Below are 22,361 nucleotides of genomic sequence, written 5' to 3'. Positions count from 1 at the left end.
AACTTAGACAAATAGAGTTTAAGTGACCTGCCTGAGGTTATGTAACTAATAAGTATTTGAGGGCAGATTTGAACTCAGATCTTCCAGATTTCAGTTCCAGCACTCTATGCTGTATCACCAGCTTCCCGAAGTAAAATGAAAGGAGTATTGGATGAGAATCAGGAGACCTGGTTCAATTCTAGCTCTGCAACTAGCTATGTGATCTTGGGCAAGTCCCCCTTTCTAGAATCTCAGGATCCTAGGATAGGAACTTCAAGATCATTCTATCCTCACATCTCATCTGCAACACCTGAAAAGGTCATTTAGCTCCCAAATAAAGAGGTAGAACCTGTTATCTCTTGAGGCAGTCTATTCCACTTTTAAAGAGCTCTAATTTTTAGGAAATATTTCCTCATAGGAAGTCTAAATCTTCCTTACTTTATAATTCACTCATTGTTCTTAATAATGTCACAGCATTCATCTTTAATTGTTTTATAACCATGGTACTTTCCACTTACTTAGTGGTAATCATTGTCTATTGTTTTCCTGGCTCTGCTCATTTCATTTTGCATCAGTTCATGTAAATCTTTCCATTCTTCTCTATATTCATCATATTCCTTGTTTTTTATAGACAGTGATAGTCAATTAGAACCATGTAAACATATATGATGATCAATTCTGATGGATGTGGTCCTCTTCAACAACGAGATGAACCAAATAGAGCAATAATGAACTGAACCAGTTACACCCAGCAACAGAACTCTGGGAGATGACTATGAACCACTACATAGAATTCCCATCCCTCTATTTTTGTCCGCCTGCATTTTTTATTTCCTTCACAGGCTAATTGTACATTATTTCATAGTCTGACTTTTTGTACAGCAAAATAACTGTTTGGACATGTATACATATATTGTATTTAACTTATACTTTAACATATTTAACATGTATTGGTCAACCTGCCATCTGGGGGAAGAGGTGGGGGGAAGGAGGGAAAAGGTTGGAACAAAAGGATTTGCAACTGTCAATGCTGAAAAATTACCTATCCATATATCTTGTAAATAAAAAAGCTGTAATAAAAAAGAACCGTGTAAACAACAATTTATTTAACCATTACCCAATCAAGGAGCATCTATTTTGCTTGCTAATCTATAATTGCTTGCTACTATAAAAGGGGCTGCTATAAATATTTTGATGCACATGGAACCTTTCTTTTGGTCAGTGGCCTCTTTGAGGTATATGTTTAGCAATGAAATCCCTGGGTCAAAGGATATGGACATTTTAGCCACCTATTTTAAATCATTCCAAGTTGTTTCCAGAAAGATTGTACCAAATCACAACTCTACCATCAATGCAATAATGTACCCCTGAAAAGAATTAGGGGGCACATTGAATGGCTGTCATTTGGAAGGGGTTTATCATTGTCCAACCTGAGGAAGCTGTCAATACTGCCTTTGACCTTCCTGGTACTATTGCTGAGACCTCACTAGATGTAGCTGGTACCAGATCTAACTATGCGCTTTCACAAAGGTCAGTTTCCAACAAACTGCCTTACATATATACCTTTCTCCTGTCCTGTTACCCTTTTACAACAATCAAACTAACTCTACCATTGCTTCTAGAAAAGACAAGAATCAACTGACCTCTCATTATCCAGGTAACTCTCCAGATCAAAATACCTTTCTCTAGCCATCACACCTCTAATGTGTCACCTTTCCCTTTTAAGTTTCTTGAAGGAAGGGACTATGGTGCAATTGTACTCATAGCCTCATCTTAGTAGAGTGCCTGGCACATTATAAGTGCATTATAAATGCTTTTTTCTTTCATCTGTTCATTCATTCATTTACTTTCTTGTCTAATTTTATTTTTTCAAAATCTCTAAGAACAAAGAGTCTTATGGCCACTCACTCCATGGTTTTATCAGATTAACAAAGGGTTTTACTGTGCTTAGGACCAAAGAGACTCTCTCTTACGTAAACTCATTGTTCTTGCCTAGACTTTCTGCCAGCAAGCAGAACATCTTGTCCACATACTCCTCAGAAAAATCTTTTATGCTCTTAGCTATACTTAATGTGTCTCTGACCCTTAGCTTTTTCCTCCAAAATGGACAATTCTAATTCTCCCACATTTTTTCCCAGAGATAAGGGTTTCCAAATGGTAAATCCTGCTGCTTCTCTATTCTGAATATTCTTCAACTTTTAATTGATACACTCTTTGGGGGGTGGGGGTGAGGGTAGGATGGGGGAGCACTCTTCTGGTTCTCAGTTTCTATGCCTTCTATTTTCAATGCCACCATGGTACTTCTGCCCCCTGAAGCTCATACTATTGCATTAATAGAATTTTCTTCTGCTTCTGAATCACCTTTACTAACTTTCCTGAAGTCCAGCTTTTAAAACTTCTCATTCCCTAGTCCAAAACCTATGGAGAGTTGACCATTGTCAACCACTTTAAGTATTCCAATCCTCTACTTGACCTATAGGACCTTCCCTGAAAACTGCACCCAATGACATCAATGTAAATGCAAAGAAAAACATTAAAAACAAATAGCCAAATCACAAACTAAAAGTTGTGAAACTAAAATGACTAAGCTTAACCCTGGAAATGTAGAAGATGATAAATATGGAACACTAAATAAACTTATTGACATTTAATGTGCTGATTCATTTCAATGGCTTCTTTTTCTTTTTTATTCTTTTACAAGGGATGGAATAGAGGAGAGGCAAGGGATTTTTTAGAGATGAAGGTAATATAAAAACAAGACATCAATACACTTTTTTAATCATAAGAGAGAATATAAATCTCTAGGAATCTGGCACTGATCCAAAACCCTTACAACTCCCTACCATGCACTCTCAGGGCATTCTGTCTTCTCCATCCTCCAGCACAAACCAGGTTCATTTTTGCCTCTGATTCAGGGTTATGTACCATTAGAACACAAAACCTTGAAGGTGTTTCATTCTTTGTATCCCCATCTTTGTGCTAGAACAATACCTAGTATGCAGTGAGTGCTTAGTCAATTAATTGACCTGAAGTATCCTTCCCCTTCTCATGCACCTAGCTAAATCTTACTTGGGCAGCAGGTGGTGCAGTGGATACAGCAGTGGGCTTGGAGGCAGGAAGACCTGAGTTCATATGCACCCACTCATTAGCTGTATGATTCTGAGTAGACTACTTAACCCTTTTTGCTTCTAGTTCATCTTCTGTAAAATAAGCTAGAGAAGGAAATGGCAAACCACTGTTGTATTTTTGCAAAAACAAAAAAACTCCAAAATGTGGTCAAAAGTGTCTGACTAACTGGGGAAAAACTGTCTGAACAATAACAAAGCCTTCCTCATCTTTGTAGGCCTTACCTTACCTCTTGCATGAAGCCCTCCTGAAATATTCTAACTCCTGATAATTTTTCCCTTTTCTAAACTCCTGGATTAAGTGCCAGACAACTCAGTCCTTAATTGTTCTCTATTGCAGAGAATTTTTCATCCTTCTGTTAGGATTCTCCCTTCCCTTCCTCAAACTCACCCCACACTCCTGTCTTTCCCCAAGAGTTAGCATGATAACTAGTGTTCAATAAGGGTTGGCTGATTCCTTACCTGGAGGACTTCTTCTCCCTCTTTAGTCATGTGCTTTTACCATCCCTCCAGTATCACAATGGTTTCTCTCATGATGAATAATATTTATTTAACTTTGACCTCGGTGATTTTCTGCTACATGAGATTGACCATCTTCATTATCACAAATGATCAGTCAAGATTTGTTCATCTTGTTCCACAACCTCCTTCATCTATAAACAGGGGACTAGACTTACTGAAGCCCAGGGCTTCCTTTCTGCTATGGTGGTCCCTCACCCCTCCCTTGCTGATTGTTGCCTGTATCACCAGACCAAAAGACTAAGCTTCCTACTTGGGGCAGACTAACACTAGCAAATATGGTATAGCCATACTTTGGGAGACTTAGGTTCCTTGATAGCCTGTCCTTGTCCAGTTTGAGTCTCTACTACCTCCATTTTTACAGTTCTTTATTCAGTCATAGAGAAAGCATGATGAGCTAAATAATCAGAGACACCAACTACATCAAAAGCAAAGGCTGTCCATTTTTGAGAGTAATTTGGAATTATGCCCAAAGGGATATAGAACTGTGTGTACCCTTTGATGCAGCAGTGTCATTACTGGGTCTGTATCCCAAAGAGATCATAAAAGGGAGAAAAGGGCCCACATGTGCAAAAACATTTATAGCAGCTTTTTTTGTGGTGGCAAGGAATTAAAAATTGAGTGGATGATCGATAATAAGTTATAGTATGGGAATGTAATGGAATATTGTTATTCTAATGATGATAAATGAACGAATGATTTCAGAAAAAAAGCCTGGAAAGACATGAATTGATGCTGTGTGAAGTGAGTGGAACTAGGAGAACAGTGTACAAAGTAACAGCAAGATTATGTGATGATCAATTATGGTAGACTTAGCTCTTTTCACCAATCAATACATCAATACAAGACAATTCCAATAGACTTGGGATGGAAAATGCCATCTGCATCCAGAAAGAGAACTATGGAGACTGAATGCAGATTGAAGCTTATAGTATTTTCACCCCTTTCTTTGTTTGCCTTTTCTTTCTTGTGCTTTTTCCCTTTTGTCCTAATTTTTCTTTCACAACATAACTAATATAGAATTACGTATAAAATGATTGTACATGTATAACCTATATCAGATTGCTTGTTGTCTTGAAGGTAGAGAGGAAAGGGAAAGCAGAAAAAAAATTTGGAACTCAAAATATTACAGAAATGAAGGTTGAAAGCTATCTTTACATGTAATTGGAAAAATAAAATGCTATTTAAGTTGTTTTTTTAATTTTCAAAAAATTAAATTTTTTTAAATTTTAAAAAGACTATGGCATCCCATATGGACCCACAATTTCTGAGCGAGCCCCAGTCATTACTTGGGAGTTCTTGTGTCATTAAGTATCTCATTATACACTTTATAAACCCATTCCCTTTTCCAATGTAGCAAAGAGTTATTATTACACTGCTACAGTTACCAAGTTCCCAAACACAGGTATACTCCTAAGGCAAACTTTAAGTGTTTGCTTAAATTCTTTCAAAATATTCCCATCAACCCTGACTGCTCCTTGACCTAAATAACCCCTCTATTGGTGAAGCTAATTCATACAGACTAATAATAAATGAACTTTCTATTTGTCAAAATCTATAGTGCCAAAGGCTCTACTGTCTTAGAAAAATGAGAATTAATGTTGTACCAGGCAGCCATGTGCCACAGTACATAGCACAGTGGGTCTAAAATCAAGAAGACAGGATCCAAACTCAGCCTCAGATACTTCCTGGCTGGACAAATCACTTAACCCTGTTGGTCTATGTTTTCTCATTAGTAAAATGATAGTTATTGTGAGAATCACGAGATTAATAAGTCTAAAGGACTTAGCACAGTAACTGGAAACACTATATAAATGTTAGCTATGATTATTACTCGGTGTCAAGTCCTCAGTTTCCCTAAAATCAAAGACTTAATCAGTCTCCCTTAAATAGAAAACATAATCAATAGGAACTCCAGCTCCTACCCTGGGACTGGTTCCTACAAGATCCACTACTCTCCATCCCTTTCTAACTCTAGTTCTAAGAATTATTGATCTTTTGCCCTCCATCTCCAAATATCATTCCCACTGATTTCCCTCCATAAAACACTCTTTTACTGGCTCCCTATCTATCATCTCCCTCAGTTAAAATGGAAGCTCCTTGATGGCATAGAACATCTTGCTTGCTTGTGTGTTAGCACAGTGTCTGGTGCAGCAAGCATTTAACAAATATTTTATTGTGGCTTTTTTTTCCATTAAGTCATTTATTCATTCATTTACTATACCATTCACACTCTATACCACTGGTTTGTAGTCCTGAGTGTGTAGTCTTATACTTCTCCCCACACAATGCTGACCCTTCTTCATTCACCTTTTGAGCAGGTGTAGGGAAATACTAACAACAGTCATCTCCCAAGTTTCCTGATCTTGGAACTGAGCATATAAAAAAATCTTCATTGAATTGTAGCACTCAGAACTGGGATCATCTTTCTCATGGATAACTGAGAGTTGACTTTGTATGGTGTGTCCTTAGAGGCTCTTCCCCGGTTTGCCAATAATCTCTATAACTGGTTCTGAAGTTGGTTCTACTTCCTTCCAAAACCAACCCTACTCTTCTCAACAATGTGGTGATTCAAGGTAATTCCAAACATTGTTTTTGGAAAGTTTGGTTTGGAAAGTGGCAATCACACCCAAAGAGAGAACTATGGATGCTAAATGTGGATCAAAGCATAGTATTTTCATCTTTTTATTTGTTTTTCTTGTGGGCTTTTTTCCCCTTTTGGTCTGATTTTTCTTGTACAATGCGACAAATATGGAAATATGTTTAAAAGGATTGTACATCTTTAACCTATTTCAGATTGGTTACTGTCTTGAGGAGGGGGGAGATAAGAGAAAAAGGGAGAAAAATTTAGAACACAAAGTTTTACAAAAATGCATATTGAAAACTATCTTTACATGTATTTGGAAAAATAAAATAGTATGTAAAAATGAAAAAAATTTAAAAAATAAAACCATTTCTGAACCTAGCATCTCATACCCATGGAGGAGGAAGGGATAGGGGGGTCTCTTACTTAAGGAGGAGATAACTTATATTCTTGGAGTATACCTTACTCACCTGTGTTCACCTTTTGGTTCAGGAAATTCAGTACTACATCTTCATAAATATTTTCAATGGTGATGATGTGACTATAATCTGCAAACACATCTTTCTCATACTTATGCAACTCCTAGAACCAAGATATGGAGAGAGAAGTCAGGACAGGTGTCTCTACAAACTTCCTTGGCCAACATTTCCAGGGGCCGATTGGGCTTACACTATATAAACCTGCACCTCAAAGTGATAAATTCTACTCACAGGTCTGGTTGCTTAGTTCCTTACCTTTTGAATTCTAGACTGTCTTACCAGGGGCAAGAGGGTGATTGAGTTTTCTTAGACTAATTCATGCTACCCACTCCCAAGAAATGGGCTTACAAAGCAGACCACACTGAGTGACACATCATGCCTTTGAAACTTAGCAGATACCTGTATCCTAGCAGAACACCAGCAGGACAGCCAAGTGGAGGTCCTATAACTCCCTATAATTCTGAAGATAAATCCCCTATCTTTAAACTTCCTTGGTGAATATAAAATTGGAGATAAGGAGATGAAATTGTGTTAAGGGAAATTCAGTTCCTCTGCCTACAGATCCCCTTCTCTCTTCTTATGATGGAACAATTCTAATCCAACAAACATTTATTAAGCTCCTACTTGTGTGGTAAGCAGATCTAAAGTCAAATGAAATACTAACCCTTGCCCTCAAGAGCAAGATTTTCTAGATTCTATTGGAGGGAACAATATATAATGGACCATTATATACCGGTAATTGCAGGAGGCAAGGGTGTTAATAACTAGGGATGTTGAAAAGACTTCTTGCTGGAGCTGGCACATGTGCTGAGTCTTGAAAGAAATTAGAAATTCTGAGAAGCAAAGGTCAGAAAATACCCCATTCCAAGTACAGGACACATCCCAAATGAAAACACAGAGAAAGGAAACTGAAAGCTGTATACTGGAAACAAAGAGACCATCTGGGCTAAATTAGAGGGTGTATAGAGAAATAATATACAATAATCAATGTTAAACTAAGTAATTTGTACTTAACCAAGGAAAAGAGGGTTTTTCTTGAGAAAAGGGCTGGTATGTTTCACTCTGATTCAGTTCAATGCAATAAGCATGTATTAAACACCTAGTGAATACAAAATATTACTAGACTTTAGGGGAAATATTTTATGGAGTTGATTCATCTAGGGGAAAAACTAGAGGGAAACTACTTAGATGTGTATAGACTTTACAAAGTTTTTGACTCATCCTAGCTCTAGAAGATAGATATTAATTATCTCACTTTTATGGATTTCTTCATCAAAGATTGTGATTTGTCCAAGGTCACTTAGCTAGGAAAACCAGAGCTGAAGCTTGAAGATGGCTCTTCTTGACCTACATCATACAGACTGTATTACTTGTCTTTTCCATTGTTACATAATTATACTAAATTTGCCCAGCCTCTATTTTACTTGGATTCAATTCAACAAATATTCATGTATTAAGATGTACAAGTTACAATGTGCCCAAAGATAATTTCAAGGCCAAAAGCCTGGCTAACTGAGTGCCAACAATAGTTGGAGGAGAAGCAGATTTGGGACAAGATGATACTAAATTCATTTTTGGACATGTTGAAATTGAGGAACCAGTGGCAACATTCTGGGAGAGATATCAGCAGGAAGCTGGGAAGCATGTAAGGATTGCATGGGCTTAGAGATAGCCTGATCCTTCCCCTGCCACTTGCAAACAATCCCAAGTCTCCTCCATCCAGAATATATCCTCACTTATCCTGTCATTTCCTTGAGCTTGAGTCTTTCTTTCTCTTTCCTTTCACAGACTAGTTCCTGGAAAACATTATCCATGCTGCCTACCTCTTCTTCCTCTCCTCTCAGTTACTACTTAGTCCCTTGTAATTTGGCTTCCATCCTCATCACTCAACAGAAATATCTCCTTCCAAAATTGCCAATGAGCTCAACTGCCAAATCCAAAGGCCTTCTCCATCCTCATCCTTCTCAACTGCTCTGCAATCCCTGCTGTTGTTGAGTACTCTTTCCCTCCTAAAATCTCTCTCCTCTCTGGATTTCATGAAACTGCTTTTTTTGATTCTCTTCCTGTCTGATTGCCTCTTCTCAGTGTCTTTTGCTATGTCATGCCCACTAATACTCAGGGATCCCATTTCCAAAATGCTTGTTCTGTCCCTCCCTCCCTCTCTTTCTCTTTCTTTCCCCCTCTTTCTCTTTCTCTCTCTCCCTCCCTCTCTCCCTTTTTCCCCCTTCTTCTTCCTCCCTCCTCCGTTTTCTTCCTCCCTCTCTCCCTCTCCCTCCCTCCCTCCTTTCTCCCCCCTCTTTCTCTTTCTCTCTCTCCCTCCCTCTCTCCCTTTTTCCACCTTCTTCTTCCTCCCTCCTCCTTTTTCTTCCTCCCTCTCTCCCTCTCCCTCCCTCCCTCCTTTCTCCCCCCCCCCCTTTCTCTCTCTGTGTCTTTCTCTCTCTCTGTGTGTGTTTCTGTTTCTGGATATCCCTGTCTCTCTGTATATCTTTGTTTCTATGACTGTGACTGTGTCTGTCTGTCTCTCTCTTCTCCTCTGTGTTGCCCCCCTTTCTTTCTCCCCACATATTCAATGAGTTCCTAAGTCTTATCAGCTCCTCAATATGTCACATCTATTTTGTTTATTCCACTTCCAGTACTACCATCTTAGTTCAACCTTCATCATTTCTGGCCGGAACCATTTCAATAATCTCTTAATTGACTTCACTGCCTTCAGTTCCTCCTCTGCCTCCAAAGATTCTCTATACTGCTGCCAAAATATTTTCCTGAAGAGCAGGTCTGATCATGTCCCATCCTAAAAGGTCCAGGGACTCCCTAATGCCTATAGAATCAAGCACAAATTCCTTTGATTGACATTAAAAAGCACTTCATACTCTGGCTCCAACCTGTCTTAATATATATTATTCTCCTCCCTCAGGGAGTCTGCTAGGTGATTAAATAGTGGAGTCAGGAAGAACTGAGTTCAAATCTAGCCTCAGTCACTCATTGTGTGACAATGGGCAAGTAACTTGACCTCTATCTGTCTCAGGTTCCCATCTGTGAAATGGGGATAATAATAGCACCTTTTCCCCATGGTTGTTGTGAAGATCAAACGAAATAATATTTTTAAATACTCAGCACAGCGATTGGCACAAAGTAGGAACTTAATGCTTGTTGCCTTCTTTTGTTCCTGACAGCCTGGCCTGGTTAGTGCTCTGCACACATGATGGCCCATATTTTGCCTCTGCATAGGTCAGATACTCTCTTCTCATCCACCAACCCCCCTCCCCAATATCTTAAAAACTGTGTCAAGTTTCAGTAAAGGGACAATATCCTTAAAATGGGAGAGATGAGCATGTTGGTGAGATTAAAGAAGAGAGCAAATAGGGAGAGATTGGAGATGAGTGGATTTCATCATCCCAACAAGAAAATCTCCATCCTCTGCCTCAAGGACCTTTTCTAGTATAGACTTCAGAACTACATTAATTTAAGACATCTAAGGAGGCAAAACAATACAATAGTATTGTGGGAAAAGTCTTGGTTCTAGAGTCAGAAAATCTAGATTTCAGTCCTAAAACTTGCTAAGTATAAAATACTTATTATTTTCCCAAGCTTCAGTATTCTCTTCTGCAAAATGGGGATAACTGCTCCTGTCACTATCATCATAAAGATCAATGGCATCATTTAGACCTCTCAACAATTCCATGGCTGGAAGTTTCTTTGAACAAACAAAGGCAGTGGGGCTCAGACTTGAGGGGAGGCTGCCCCTGGGGTTTTACACTCACCAGTTTGCAGTTCACCTCCATCCTTCTCAGCAAGAAAGGAAGGAAAATGTGGATAAGCCACTCTTGAACAAAACGCTTCTGAGCAAATCTGCAGTCAGATTCGAATTTCTGAAAGAACAGTTGGGCAACAAGCCTTTGTTGATTATTCAACTGAGAAACAAACATATACCACGTGCTAGACACTGGGGATCCTGAAGGCAAAAGGGGAATAATCCCTGAGCCCCAAGGAGCTGTTGGCCTGTTTAGTCATGTCTGATTCTTCGTGACCCCATTTGAGGTTTTCTTGGCAAGTAATTTGTCATGGCCTTTTCCAGCTCATTTTACAGATGAGGAAACTGAGACAAATAGGGGTAAATGACTTGGGGGTCACACAGCTAGTAAGTGTCAGAGACCAGATTTGAACACAGGTCTTCCTGTCTTCAGGAAGCATTGTAGCCACAGCACCATCACAGTCTACTAAGAGGAAACAAATAGAAAATCCTATTTGTTGTTCAAAGTCCTCCGTGATCTCACTCCTCACCCCCACCCTTCTGGTCTTCTTCCTTCCACATACTCTTTGATCCAGTGACATCGGCCCCCATGCTGTCCCCAGAACACTATCTCTTGGCTCGAGGCCTTTTCTCTAGCTGTCCCACAGTGTGTGTCTAGGGGTATAATTCAAAAGAGATATAAGGTGATTTAGGAGGGAAGGCATTAACACTGAAAGGATCCAGAAAAAACCTCATGTAGAAGGTGACCCATGGAACCAAGTCTTGATAAGAAGCAGAGATTTTAAGAGGTAGAGGTCAGGAAGGAATGTGTTAGGTGTGGGGAAAAGCCATACAGATTGTGGCAGGGTGGTCACAGCAAGAACAAGGGTGACTGGGAGGAAAGAGAATCTCACTTTTAACACACGCCCCTTGACCTTCTCCAGCATGCAGAGGACGTGTCTTCGGCGAGTGGCTGAGGACACATGTTGGGCTGAAAGCTGTTGGAAGGTGTACACGGCATTCTCCATCAGCTAAGAATGGAAATATTAGAAAAAGGCACATGAAATGGAAAAGCTGTGTGGATTTCAACCTCTGGCTGCTTTTTCCTATCCCCCTCATGGGTGGAGAAAAATCACCAGGATGTATTCCATGCTTCCTTCTCACTCCCCCCCAGACAGGCCCAGAGCTTCACACTGGCTTTCCTTGCTGACCCTTCATGGTACCTGTTGCATGAGATTCTGAGCACTAAAGACAAGGTTTTTAGTGCCATGGAAACCAAATCTCTCCTTCAAACCCTGAAGACTGCCCCAATAGAGCTCTGCTTTCTGGTAGCATGGCTGCATCAGTTCTAAGTCCCAGGGCAAATCTCCCAGTGAGCGAACCTGTAAAAGTGTAGCACATGGGGAAGAAGTCATGGCCCTTCCTGCTAGGCCCCATCTAGTGCAGTCATTCAAAAAGAGATAATGGGGGTCCCTCATCCTGCCCTTTGGGAGAGCCATTCCCAAGATTGGGGAGAACTGCTTTTAGAGTTCAGAGACAGGGTAGAAATCTACATGCTACAAGGAAACTGGCTTTGGAGGGACAGGAAGGAAGGAAAGAAGGAAGGAAGGAAGGAAGGAAGGAAGGAAGGAAGGAAGGAAGGAAGGAAGGAAGGAAGGAAGGAAGGAAGGAAGGAAGGAAGGAAGGAAGGAAGGAAGGAAGGAAGAAAAAGAAAAGCTAGGAGCAAGGAAGAAAGCAAGGAAGGAAAAAGAAAAGAAAGAAAAAGAAAGAAAGAAGGGAGTGAGGGAAGTCCCTGCTTTCAAGGAATTCATATTCCAAGGGTGGTCAGAATTGCTATGTACAAAGAAAATATAGATATCGCCTGCTGTCTTGGGGAGGGGGGAGAATAATTTAGAACTGAAAATTTTACAAAAATGAAGATTGAAAACTATCTTTACATGTAATTGGAAAAAATAGAGTACTATTAAGGGAGGGAAGAGAGAAAAAACAATAACAAAGGAGACATGGATATAACAAATTGGAGTTAATCAACTAAAGAAGGATTGGGAAAGACTTTTTTGTACAAGGTGTAATTTTAGCTGGGATTTAAAGAAAGCCAACTAGGTGGCCTGGAGTCAGGAAGATTCATCTTGAGTTCAAATCTGGTCTCACATACCAGCTGTGAGACCGTGGACAAGTCACTTAATCCTGTTTGCCTTAGTATCCTCATCTGTAAAATAAGCTGGAGTTGGAAATGGTAGACCACTCCAGTATTTCTGCCCCCCAAACTCCATAAAGGTCCCAGGAGTAAGACGGTTCTGAAAGGACTCAACAATAGCATATGCTAGGCATTGTGCTGAGCACTAAGGGTACAAAAGCCATTTGAAACAAAGATAGTCCCTGCCCTCAGAAAGCTTACATTCTAATGTTACAGAAAGTAACATAGTGCTGGAGTTTCAAAGTATTCTGCCCACTTCAGAACATATTTGGAAGGGTCTGTCTAGTCCTAGATGCCCCACATTCTAGGAAGAACAATGAGAGGCTCGAGTTCATTGCTACCATTGATTGAAGGATCTAGGGAGAAGATAAGATTGGGGTGAGGGGGGTCTGTGAAATTTTTCTCCAGGAATATGAGAGGCTGTCAAGTGGAAGAATAGGCTTGTTTGTTCCCTGTGGCCTCAGGCTGAATGGAAGTTATAAAGAACTTTAAGGTCAAAGACAAATTTTTAACAATTAGAGCTGTCCAAAAGTGACCTGGGTGGCCTTTAGAAGTACTTATTTCCCAATTATCGGAGGTCTTCAATGCAAACTGAAGGTCAGGGGGCTAGAGGAGATTCTTGTTTAAGCAACAAATGCCCTTTGAGCTCCCTTCCAGCCTGAGTGATTCTTCACATTGTGGCCCTTAGAGGAAGGAGATTTCTACATGTTTCCTATTATAACTCACTTCCTCTCTGTGCCAAGGAAGTGCCCCAAACAGCCTTCATGGTCAGCACTCTTTCTGCTATCTTATTTAGCTCTAGGAAATGTGAGCTCCCCTCAGGATAAGCACAAGATGTGTGATGGCATCCTACAGAACAGCTGAAGGAAGTGTGGATCAAGCCAAGGATGCACTAAGCGAGAACCAGAGAGTAACAAGAACCTTGCCTGATCACTCTTGCCTGACTCAGTCACAGTAATCAGAGGCTGTGGCCCTAAGCCTCTATAACTCCTTAGGCATCCAGTTGGACAATGTCCAGTCTAAAGATATCTATCAGATACCTTCCCACTGCAATGAGGCTCCCTGGAAAGGAAGCTTTTGGGATGAAGGGGAGGGAATAAGCAATTATTAAGCACTTACTATGTGCCTAAGTCTTTTTTTAAAATAGGTTAACAGCAATCCTGTGAGGTAGCTGCTATTATTATCTCCATTTTACAATTGAGGAAACTAAGGCAGATAGAAATTATGTAGTTCTTAGCTCTGAGGCCAGATTGGAATTTGGGCCTTCCTCACTCCAGGACTAGCACTGATATTCATAAAGTTAAATTGACAGGTAAAAGTTAAATGATATGAACAGGCAGTTCTCAAAGCAAGAAATCCAAACTATAATCAAATGGAAAAAAATGCTTCAAATCACAAATAATTAGAAAAACATGAATTTAAAACAAAAGTTATGCCTCATATCTATCAAGCTGGCAAAACTGACAGAAAAGAAAAACTAAAGATGTTAGAGGGACAATAGTCTAGTGAAGACGTACAACTTTGAAAGAATTAGGAACTTTCATCAACCCAAAGACCACGCCTGTTAGACTCATGATGAAACATGCTACCACTTCCTGACAGGTCTTGAACTCAGAGTACAGACCAAGATATATGTTGGGAAGGCATGGACAACTCAGGAATTTGTTTTGTTTGACTATGTATATTCATAATAAAGGTTTTATTTTTCTCAATGAGAGGGAGGAAATATTGTTTTCATTAATTGAAAAATAAAATGTAATTTAGAAAATAAATAATTAAAACTAAAGACAACAAAAAGAGGAAACATAGAAAAATATTTATAACAATTTTTTATGGTAGCAAAGAAATGGAATGAATTGGTGTCCATCAGTTGGGGAATGATTGAACAAATAGCAGTATGAATATAATAGAACAGTACTGTGCTTTGAGAAACGAACAGGTTTATATGAACAATGCAGAGTGAACCAGGAGAACAAATTCGACTATAACAAAACTGGAAAAAGATTTATATGAACAATGCAGAATGAACCAGGAGAACAAATTCGACTATAACAAAACTGGAAAAATAATAATTTTGAAAGACTTAAAAAAACTCTAGTCAATCCAATGATTCACCCTGAATCCTGATGAAGAATTCTATCTGTTTTTTGACAGAGGTATTGAACTGAGAATAAGATTGTATAGATTGAGAAACACATTTTTGGAGGTAGAAAATATGGAAATTTTTTTCCTAATTATAAGTGTTACAAGGGTTTTCGATTTTTAAGAAGGAGAAATAATAAATGCTTTCATAATTTAAAAAATTTTAATTAAAAAAGGGAAGTTTGTAGGATATAAGCTGGGACCAAATGAGAAAGTCTCACCTCCTCTTTCAGCACAGCAACAACCCGACTTCTCTGCACATTTCTGATCAGACTGTCCATTCGATGGACAAGGAGGGTGCCAATCATACCAATCCCTTGGTGAACAGGGTGCAGTAGCTCTTCCATCACCCAGGCCAGCTGAGGCTCTACTTCCTGGCTGAGGGAGGCCTCAACAGGGCCACATACCATTGCTGAAGAAAGAACAGAATGTTTTATGAGGCCCTACGCCTGGCAGAAAGCCTGGGCTGAAGCATGAAGGAGGAGGTATCTGGGATCTGGGGGGGAGACACAGGGTCACAGGTCTGTTCCCTGACTCATCAATAAGGTCCTGGCTCAGCCTGGGAAGTGAACAAACAAGAGGAAGGGAAGTGGGAGGCAGGGATTGGGGTGGGAAGGGTGGCAGAGACACTTGGGAGTTGAATCTTGCCCATCTGCCAGTCTGCTCCAGGCCAAAGCAATGTCTTCCTCCTCCAACCAATTCTCACTTTGAAGTTTTTGAGCAATCTTATTGCTTAATGCAAGCATCTGATCTGCATCAGGACGAATTTTCTTCTCCAACTCTTTCTGGAGTTCTTCCTTTTCTTGATAGAAATTTTGGAGTTCAGAGGAGACCAGCTTTAATACTAGAATGTAAACTTCATCTAAGAACTGTTCAAACAGCAACAGATAGATAGAAAGGGAGAATTAAAGAGTGAGGGAAAGAGAGAAAAGGGAAACAGAGGAAAAAGAGAAAGGGGCATGGGAAGGGGGAAGAAAGAAAAGAGGGAAAAAAGTGGGAGAAGGATAAGGGGAGAAAGGAAGGGGAGAGAGAGGAGAAAGAATGGGAGAGAAAGAAAGTAAGAAAGAAGGTAAGAGAGAGGAAGAGAAAGATGGAAAGGGAGAAAGGAAGGAAATAAAGGAAATAGGTTTGTGTGTGTGTGTGTGTGTGTGTGTGAGAGAGAGAGAGAGAGAGAGAGAGAGAGAGAGAGAGAGACAGAGAGAGAGAGAGAGACAGAGAGACAGAGAGAGAGAGAGAGAGAGAGAGAGAGACAGAGAGAGAGAGAGAGAGAGAGAGAGAGAGAGAGAGAGAGAGAGAGAGAGAGAGAGAGGAGAGAGGATTCAAAAATTATATATAGATCACAGCAGAAGTATTTGAAAAGAGTCAGTTTTCTAAGTGTTTTTTTCTTACTCCCAAAGTTCCCAAGTGCTGACTTAACAAACACAGTGCCAGCGCATAGCAAAAATGTTGGTTGTAGTTCTTTTTGTTTGCTTTTTTTTTTTTTTTGGACTGGAAAGGGAAGAGGAGGGGTCATAGCATCCATTCATTCCCACAATCCCAAGTGCTGACACCCTGAAGGCACCGAGCGCCTGCCCCACCAGAGAAGCTCTGAGAGCTGTGGGGTTTCTGTGTATGGTCTCCCACAAATCACCAACAGGATCACCAAACAGCAGAATTGTTAACCTTTCTTGTGCCATGGTTCCTCTTTGGGGATGAAGTCTATGGATCCCTTCTTAGAATGATGCTTTTAATTAATTAAAGGAAATGCTCAATTTTGGTTAGAGTTTAGTGAAAATGAAGGTGTAATTTTGTTCTTGTATAAGTTCATGAATCCACGGATCCCAGAAAGTCAATCCACGGTTAAGATCTTAAAGAAGCCCTGTTCTACCCTTTGCCCACCAACCCTAAGACACTGGACTTGAGCAAGAGGCAAAAACCTGTGGGCTCAAGCAATGACAATTCTGTGCATAAGAGGAGGCAGAGAGGAGAAGTTACCTTCCTCCAGGCCCATTTCCTCCGACTTCCCACACCCCTGAGCATGGCTGGCTTCTGGGCACGAAGCTTCGGCAACAGATCCCGCATCAGCAGATTGGTGAGAACCTAAGGCCAAAGGAAGGCAGAGGTAACTGCTTTATGGCTGGAGAAGACCGGCTCTCCCCTGGCAGTTCCTCCCTGGGTCACAGCCCCTACAAGCAGAGGGGGATAACCACCTCCCAACAACATTTATTTTTTTTTTAATTTCTTTTTTTTAATTATAGCTTTTTATTTACAAGATATATCATGGGTAATTTTTCAGCATGGACAATTGCCAAACCTTTTATTCCAACTTTTCCCCTCCTCCAGGCCCCTTCCCCCAGATGGCAGGTTTACCAATACATGTTAAATATGTTAAAGTATAAATTAAATACAATATATGTATATACCCAGCAACATTTATTTCACAAACCTCTGCATCTGTGCCCAAAAGGAGGCTGTCGACTCCATAAATGCCTTTCTTCTGCCTGTAAGACTTTACTGCCTCCAGAAAAGCCTCCATGCCGGGGGATTCTCTTCTCTGTAAAACTGAAGCCCATTTTATTGTCATTATTCCATGCTTTGGTCTGCACATGGCAGTCAACTCAAAGAGGTTGCTATTGGCACTGAAATCCTACCTTCCTGATCTTCCTGGCCAGCAACCTCCTTTGATCTCAAAGAAACCTCCCCCCTTAATCTACTGGTCACACATCATCAGCATTAATTTTATGTTTGTGTCATATCCTCCTTGACTATGAGCTCCATGAGGTCTGGCCACTACAGCTTGTGAAGAGCACTGATAAAAGGAAGCAAAAAAGATGACCAAGGGCCTGGAGTCTGACACAGGAAGACTGACTGAGGGACCTGGGAATATTTAGCCTGGAGAAGAGAAGCCTGGGGGGTGAGTTTGGGCATGAGCTGAGGGTGGGGTGTCTAAGTATTTGAAGGACTGCTCTGTGGATCATTAGATTTGTTCTGTTTGACCCCAGAGGTGGAAATTGTAAAAAGATAATTTAGGCCGGATATCAAGAAAAACTTTCTAACCACAAGAGCTGCGCTGAAAATAGGATGTTACCTCAAGCGGTACATAATACAGTTTAGAATTTTCCAAGCAAGCAAATTCAGTTGTTTAAAAATATTATCTTTTCCCCCACCCCCAACAATTTTTTAAAAATTAAGACATTTGGTCAGAGTCCAAGCCCTCCCTCATTTTACAGATGGGGAAACTGAGGTTAAGTGACTAGTCCATCATGGGTAGTAAATAACATAGCTGGGAAGCAAGGAGTCTACATCATGATTTTGTATTGGAGGGATCTCAGTGACTATCCTGCTTGACCCATTTCTCAAAGGAATCCCCACCTCTGGAGATCTTCAAGGAAGGACTGGCTGATCACTTGTTAGGCATATGAGAGTGGGATTCCCAGATCTGTTATTATCTGTGTGACTTTGGATATGTCACTTATCCTGCCTTTGTCTCAGTTTCCTCATCTGTAAAATGGGAAGATGGTACTAGGTGGCTTCTGAAGACCCTTTTAGTCATTCAGTCCATGATTCTGTGATTTCTCTGATCTTAGATAAAGTAGGTCATCTTAATACCATGTCATCCATCTGTTGTTGAATGAACTACTCCATAGTGACAGAGCACTTTCCTGAGAGACTGTCCCATCCTTCAGGTGTATGTGAAAGAATTCAGGGACTTGTCCAGGCTTTGTCTATGATGCAAGGACCAACTCATGGGACACAGACATAATTCTGACTGAGCTCCTGAGAGAATTCATCTCTCTTGGGCTGGGCCCAGGCCTACCTGTACCCCGGCGCCGAATCCCATCTCTCAGGACAGATTTCCAGCTGTCCTGGGATTCTACTGTGTCTGTGCATAAGCAAAGGGGCTGTCGGAAAGGGTGACAGAGATAGATGGGAAATCCCAAAGGGGGCTCAATGATTGGATCTGGATCCTGAATGAGATGGTTCCCTGGAAAAGAGAAAGATTTCACCTTTGTCTAGAGTCAAGAAAATTTCTTGAAGGATATTCTTGATTTGTCTCAGACAAATCAAGAATAAATATCCTTATCTACAAAGGATGGGGAATTGAGGGCCATTTTGCTCAAAAGATTGACCTTTTATCTCTCTCCTTATGAAAAGGGATCTCTAAGCCTCAGAATGCTCTTCTCTTGAGGCTGCTGAGGGAACCTAGAACCAAGGAATGATGCTCTTTCTTTACATAACCTAGCACTGCCCACCTCAAAGGACTGTTGTTAGAAAGGGATTTGGAAACCTAAGGGGCACCATGTGACTGTGAGCAGTTGTGATTATTCTCTAGTAGTAAAGTCTTACCTGTGGAACCATGATAGAGACATTCCTTCCATGAGGTCACTAGTTTGTAACCAGTCAAAGCAACAGACCCCTGTGGCTCATCGCCACATTTCTGTTCCTAGAAAAATACCCAAAAGATATGTTCAGAAATTTTCTCCACTACAAGTTGTTCTCACCCAAACTTAGAAAGATTAGCAGCTAATGAAGCAAGAACTCCCCAAAATATCCACTCATGAAACACTTTCAATGAAGCATCACAGAGGCATGGTGCTTTAGCACGAAGCTTGGAATCAGAAGACTCAGTTCTAGTCCCAGACCTGAATGAAGGATTATAATTTTCTGTGTCATCTTCGGCAAGTCACTCCCCAATCTCTAGATCTCAGTTTCCTCACCTGTAAAATGAAGGAGTTGAATTAAATGGTCTAGGCCCTGCCAGCGCCAACATTTTTTGCCACTGGACCCAGATGGCTCTAGAGGAGAGAGTAAAGGTGGTGACTTTTGCACAGCCTTCCCTCACTTAAATCCAATTGATTTGTAATAAATCACCTTCCTGATGTCAGTCCTCTTCAAGAATGAAGGACAAATCACAATAACAATAACAATACCCCACCCATGTACACTATACTCCAGCCAAATTGGACTATGTCTGCACATACCCTAAAGTGCCCCACTTTTCCTCCTAGAACACCTTTGTAAATTCCTATAAATCTTTTAAAACTCAAATGCTACCTCCTGGAGGACATTTTTATAAATTCTTCCCAGTTGGAAACAATTTCAGTCTTTATATGGTACTCTGGCATCAAGAATTCAATGTTAGTTTATACATCTTTCCAATGATTTCATCATTTATTTTTAAAATAATTATACTCTGGCTAGACTCTAACCACCATGAAGGCAGAGACCATCTTTTATTGAAGCTTCCCATCACCTCTGTTCCTCAAGATCCCAAGATCTAGAGTTAGAGCTGAATGGAGTCTCAAAAGTCCTACTCACTCATTTTACAGATGAGGAAACTGAGATGCAGGGATGGGAGAGTGGCTTGTGCAAGGCTACTCAACAAGTTAGCTATTGGTCCAGGACTAGAACTTGAATCTAGGACTAAAACTAAAGATGGTGGATGTCCTGCCCAAAATCACACAGTCGGTAAATAGAAGACTCAGTATTTCAACTCAGGTCCTCTACCTCAAATCCACTCTTTAAAGATTAATTTAAACATTTGCCAATTTTAAATACAAGACTTGGTGTCCTGTTAACCTAAAGTTTCTATGGAGACAAAGTAACTTGGAAATGGGGAGTGAAAAGGGATGTGTGGGCAAGCCAGCTTATGTCTAGTGAAAAATGGCAGTTACAAAGATGGTGGGAGAAGCAAACTTCTTATCTGGCTGTCCTCCTCACAGATATTTGGAATTAATTATACTCTATGAACCTCTCTTTCCTACCCTGAAGTGCCCATAGCAATGGTACCCTCCACCTTTGATATAATGACATACTTTAAGCATCTATATCTTAATTTAGATTAAATTTCTTATCAATATTAGTCAAACCAAAAAAAATCTATTAAGTAGCTATCATGTATATGATACTCTACCAGGTGCTGGGAATAAAAAAAAAAAGGAAAACATTACTTGCCTTCAAAGAGCTTATATTCTATTGAATGTGCTGGTAGAATCATATTATGTACATAAATTAAGCATAATACAAGGTAATTTAAAGAAGGAAGGTGTGCAAGTTACTAGAAGAAAGGGAAGAAAAGGGAAGGCTTCATGGAGAGTGCGGTCCTTTCATTGAATCTTGAAGGAAGGTTCAGGATCTTCATGTTATCCTAGAAGTAGTGGAGAGCTTCTGGAGGTCTTTGTGTAGGGAAGTTACATGGTTAGTGGGCTCCAAATGCCATGTTGGTTTGAGTTACTGAATATGTGGTTCAATACAACTCCACAGAATGCTCAGTCAATATGAACTGACCTTCTGCATAAGGCCATTCCCAGTCCCCTCAGCTGCTGATACTTTCCTTTCCCTGGTTACCCAGTATTTGACATGTATATGAACTGTGTGGGCTTACATACACACTATTACTTTTTCAACTAGAATATAAGCTCCTTTAAAGCAAGAACTATTTCCTTTTATCTTCGTATGTGCCTGGCTTAAGTAAACACTTAATAAATGTTTATTAATTGATTTTTTTGGGACTGCAAAGTTCAAAATTCTTCAGAAATTATTTGAAATGGCAGAGAACTTCTAGAAAAACCAAGGTGACCTTTCAAAATAGAAAATACAACCAATGACAAGAACTATTCAAATTTTCTTCTCTGTAAAGTGAGGGGATTGATCAATGAGTTCTAAGAGTTCTCCAGGTTCTGACTTTCTAGGATCCTGTGAATGTTCATGTCTTCCTCATATTGGCTAAGGGGAACCTAGGAACCTAATGCCTGAGGCAAGAAGAAGGGGATAGCTATACAATTAGTACAAAAAATTAATGAGTCAAAATTCATAGGATTAGAAGATAACTTTTAGGTTTACAAAGTGGTTGCCTCACAAAATTGCATGATGTAGCTGGCATAAATATGGTTTTCCCATTTTATTGACCAGGAAAGTGAAGCTTCCAGAGATTGACTTGCTCAGGGGCACACAATGGGCAATATCAGAGCTAAGACTCAAAGCCAGTGCACAAGGTCATAAATCAGAACTGGAATGGAGATGAGAGGCCAAAAAGGTCCCAGAGAGGAGGTCCTCCCTCCTTCTCTCTCATGGAAGAGGATGGAAGATGGACATTGGAGGGTTTCTCCCAGATTCTCCACTATTTAAAGACGGCACACAGAGAATTCTCTTCAGCATTTCCCACCCAGCTACTTTCCTGAATGCCATCATTTCCAGGAACTCATCATTCTGCAAGATAAAATCAACTTGGAAATTCCTATCTTTTTAGATCATTTTCTTCCATGACTTTATGGCCCTCCCCCTTCCAGCTTCTTCTCTAATTCGAATGTGAATTTTCAGAGGGCAGATAGCATCTTATGCCTTTGTTTGTCTCTCCAGCACTTGGCAAGGTCCCTGGCACTGGCACATACAAAGTACTTGATAAATTCATATTCACTCTGACTTCTGCTCTGACATGGCTTCCCCAAGGTCATTCCGTAACAAGGAGCAAATTTACTGCTAGCTCTATGTCTAGCATTCTTCCTACTATTATCTCTGTAAAAAACTGCAAAGGATCTAGAAAGAAATGTTCAACTTGACCGAAATATTGGGATTAGGACATTGGAAGTGGCAGATTTGAATGGAAACAACGGAAATAAGGCAGACA

At 40.3% G+C, this 22,361-nt stretch overlaps 1 protein-coding gene across 5 annotated transcripts in view; it reads right to left on the bottom strand.

The window, feature by feature from the left end:
* NIBAN3 (niban apoptosis regulator 3) overlaps positions 1 to 22,361 on the bottom strand; it is a 48,644-nt gene that overhangs the window by 21,636 nt on the left and 4,647 nt on the right. For 3 of the 5 annotated variants that reach the window (XM_074261321.1, XM_074261299.1, XM_074261289.1), the window contains exons 4-13: positions 19,082 to 19,178; positions 18,552 to 18,719; positions 17,181 to 17,296; positions 16,730 to 16,834; positions 15,462 to 15,624; positions 14,977 to 15,167; positions 11,640 to 11,798; positions 11,331 to 11,447; positions 10,448 to 10,555; positions 6,678 to 6,789 (exon numbers count right to left, since the gene is read on the bottom strand). In XM_074261321.1, coding sequence (XP_074117422.1) covers positions 6,678 to 6,789; positions 10,448 to 10,555; positions 11,331 to 11,447; positions 11,640 to 11,798; positions 14,977 to 15,167; positions 15,462 to 15,624; positions 16,730 to 16,834; positions 17,181 to 17,296; positions 18,552 to 18,719; positions 19,082 to 19,178 — 1,336 coding nt within the window. The remainder of the gene's footprint in view (positions 1 to 6,677; positions 6,790 to 10,447; positions 10,556 to 11,330; positions 11,448 to 11,639; positions 11,799 to 14,976; positions 15,168 to 15,461; positions 15,625 to 16,729; positions 16,835 to 17,180; positions 17,297 to 18,551; positions 18,720 to 19,081; positions 19,179 to 22,361) is intronic. The other 2 variants (XM_074261314.1, XM_074261306.1) reach the window with 1 other exon arrangement.

The sequence above is a fragment of the Sminthopsis crassicaudata genome, chromosome 1 (genome assembly GCF_048593235.1).
Source record: "Sminthopsis crassicaudata isolate SCR6 chromosome 1, ASM4859323v1, whole genome shotgun sequence".
Classification (NCBI taxonomy): domain Eukaryota; kingdom Metazoa; phylum Chordata; class Mammalia; order Dasyuromorphia; family Dasyuridae; genus Sminthopsis; species Sminthopsis crassicaudata.
The sequence above is the reverse complement of the archived record's forward strand: the minus strand, read 5'-3'. Positions and strand labels throughout refer to the sequence as shown.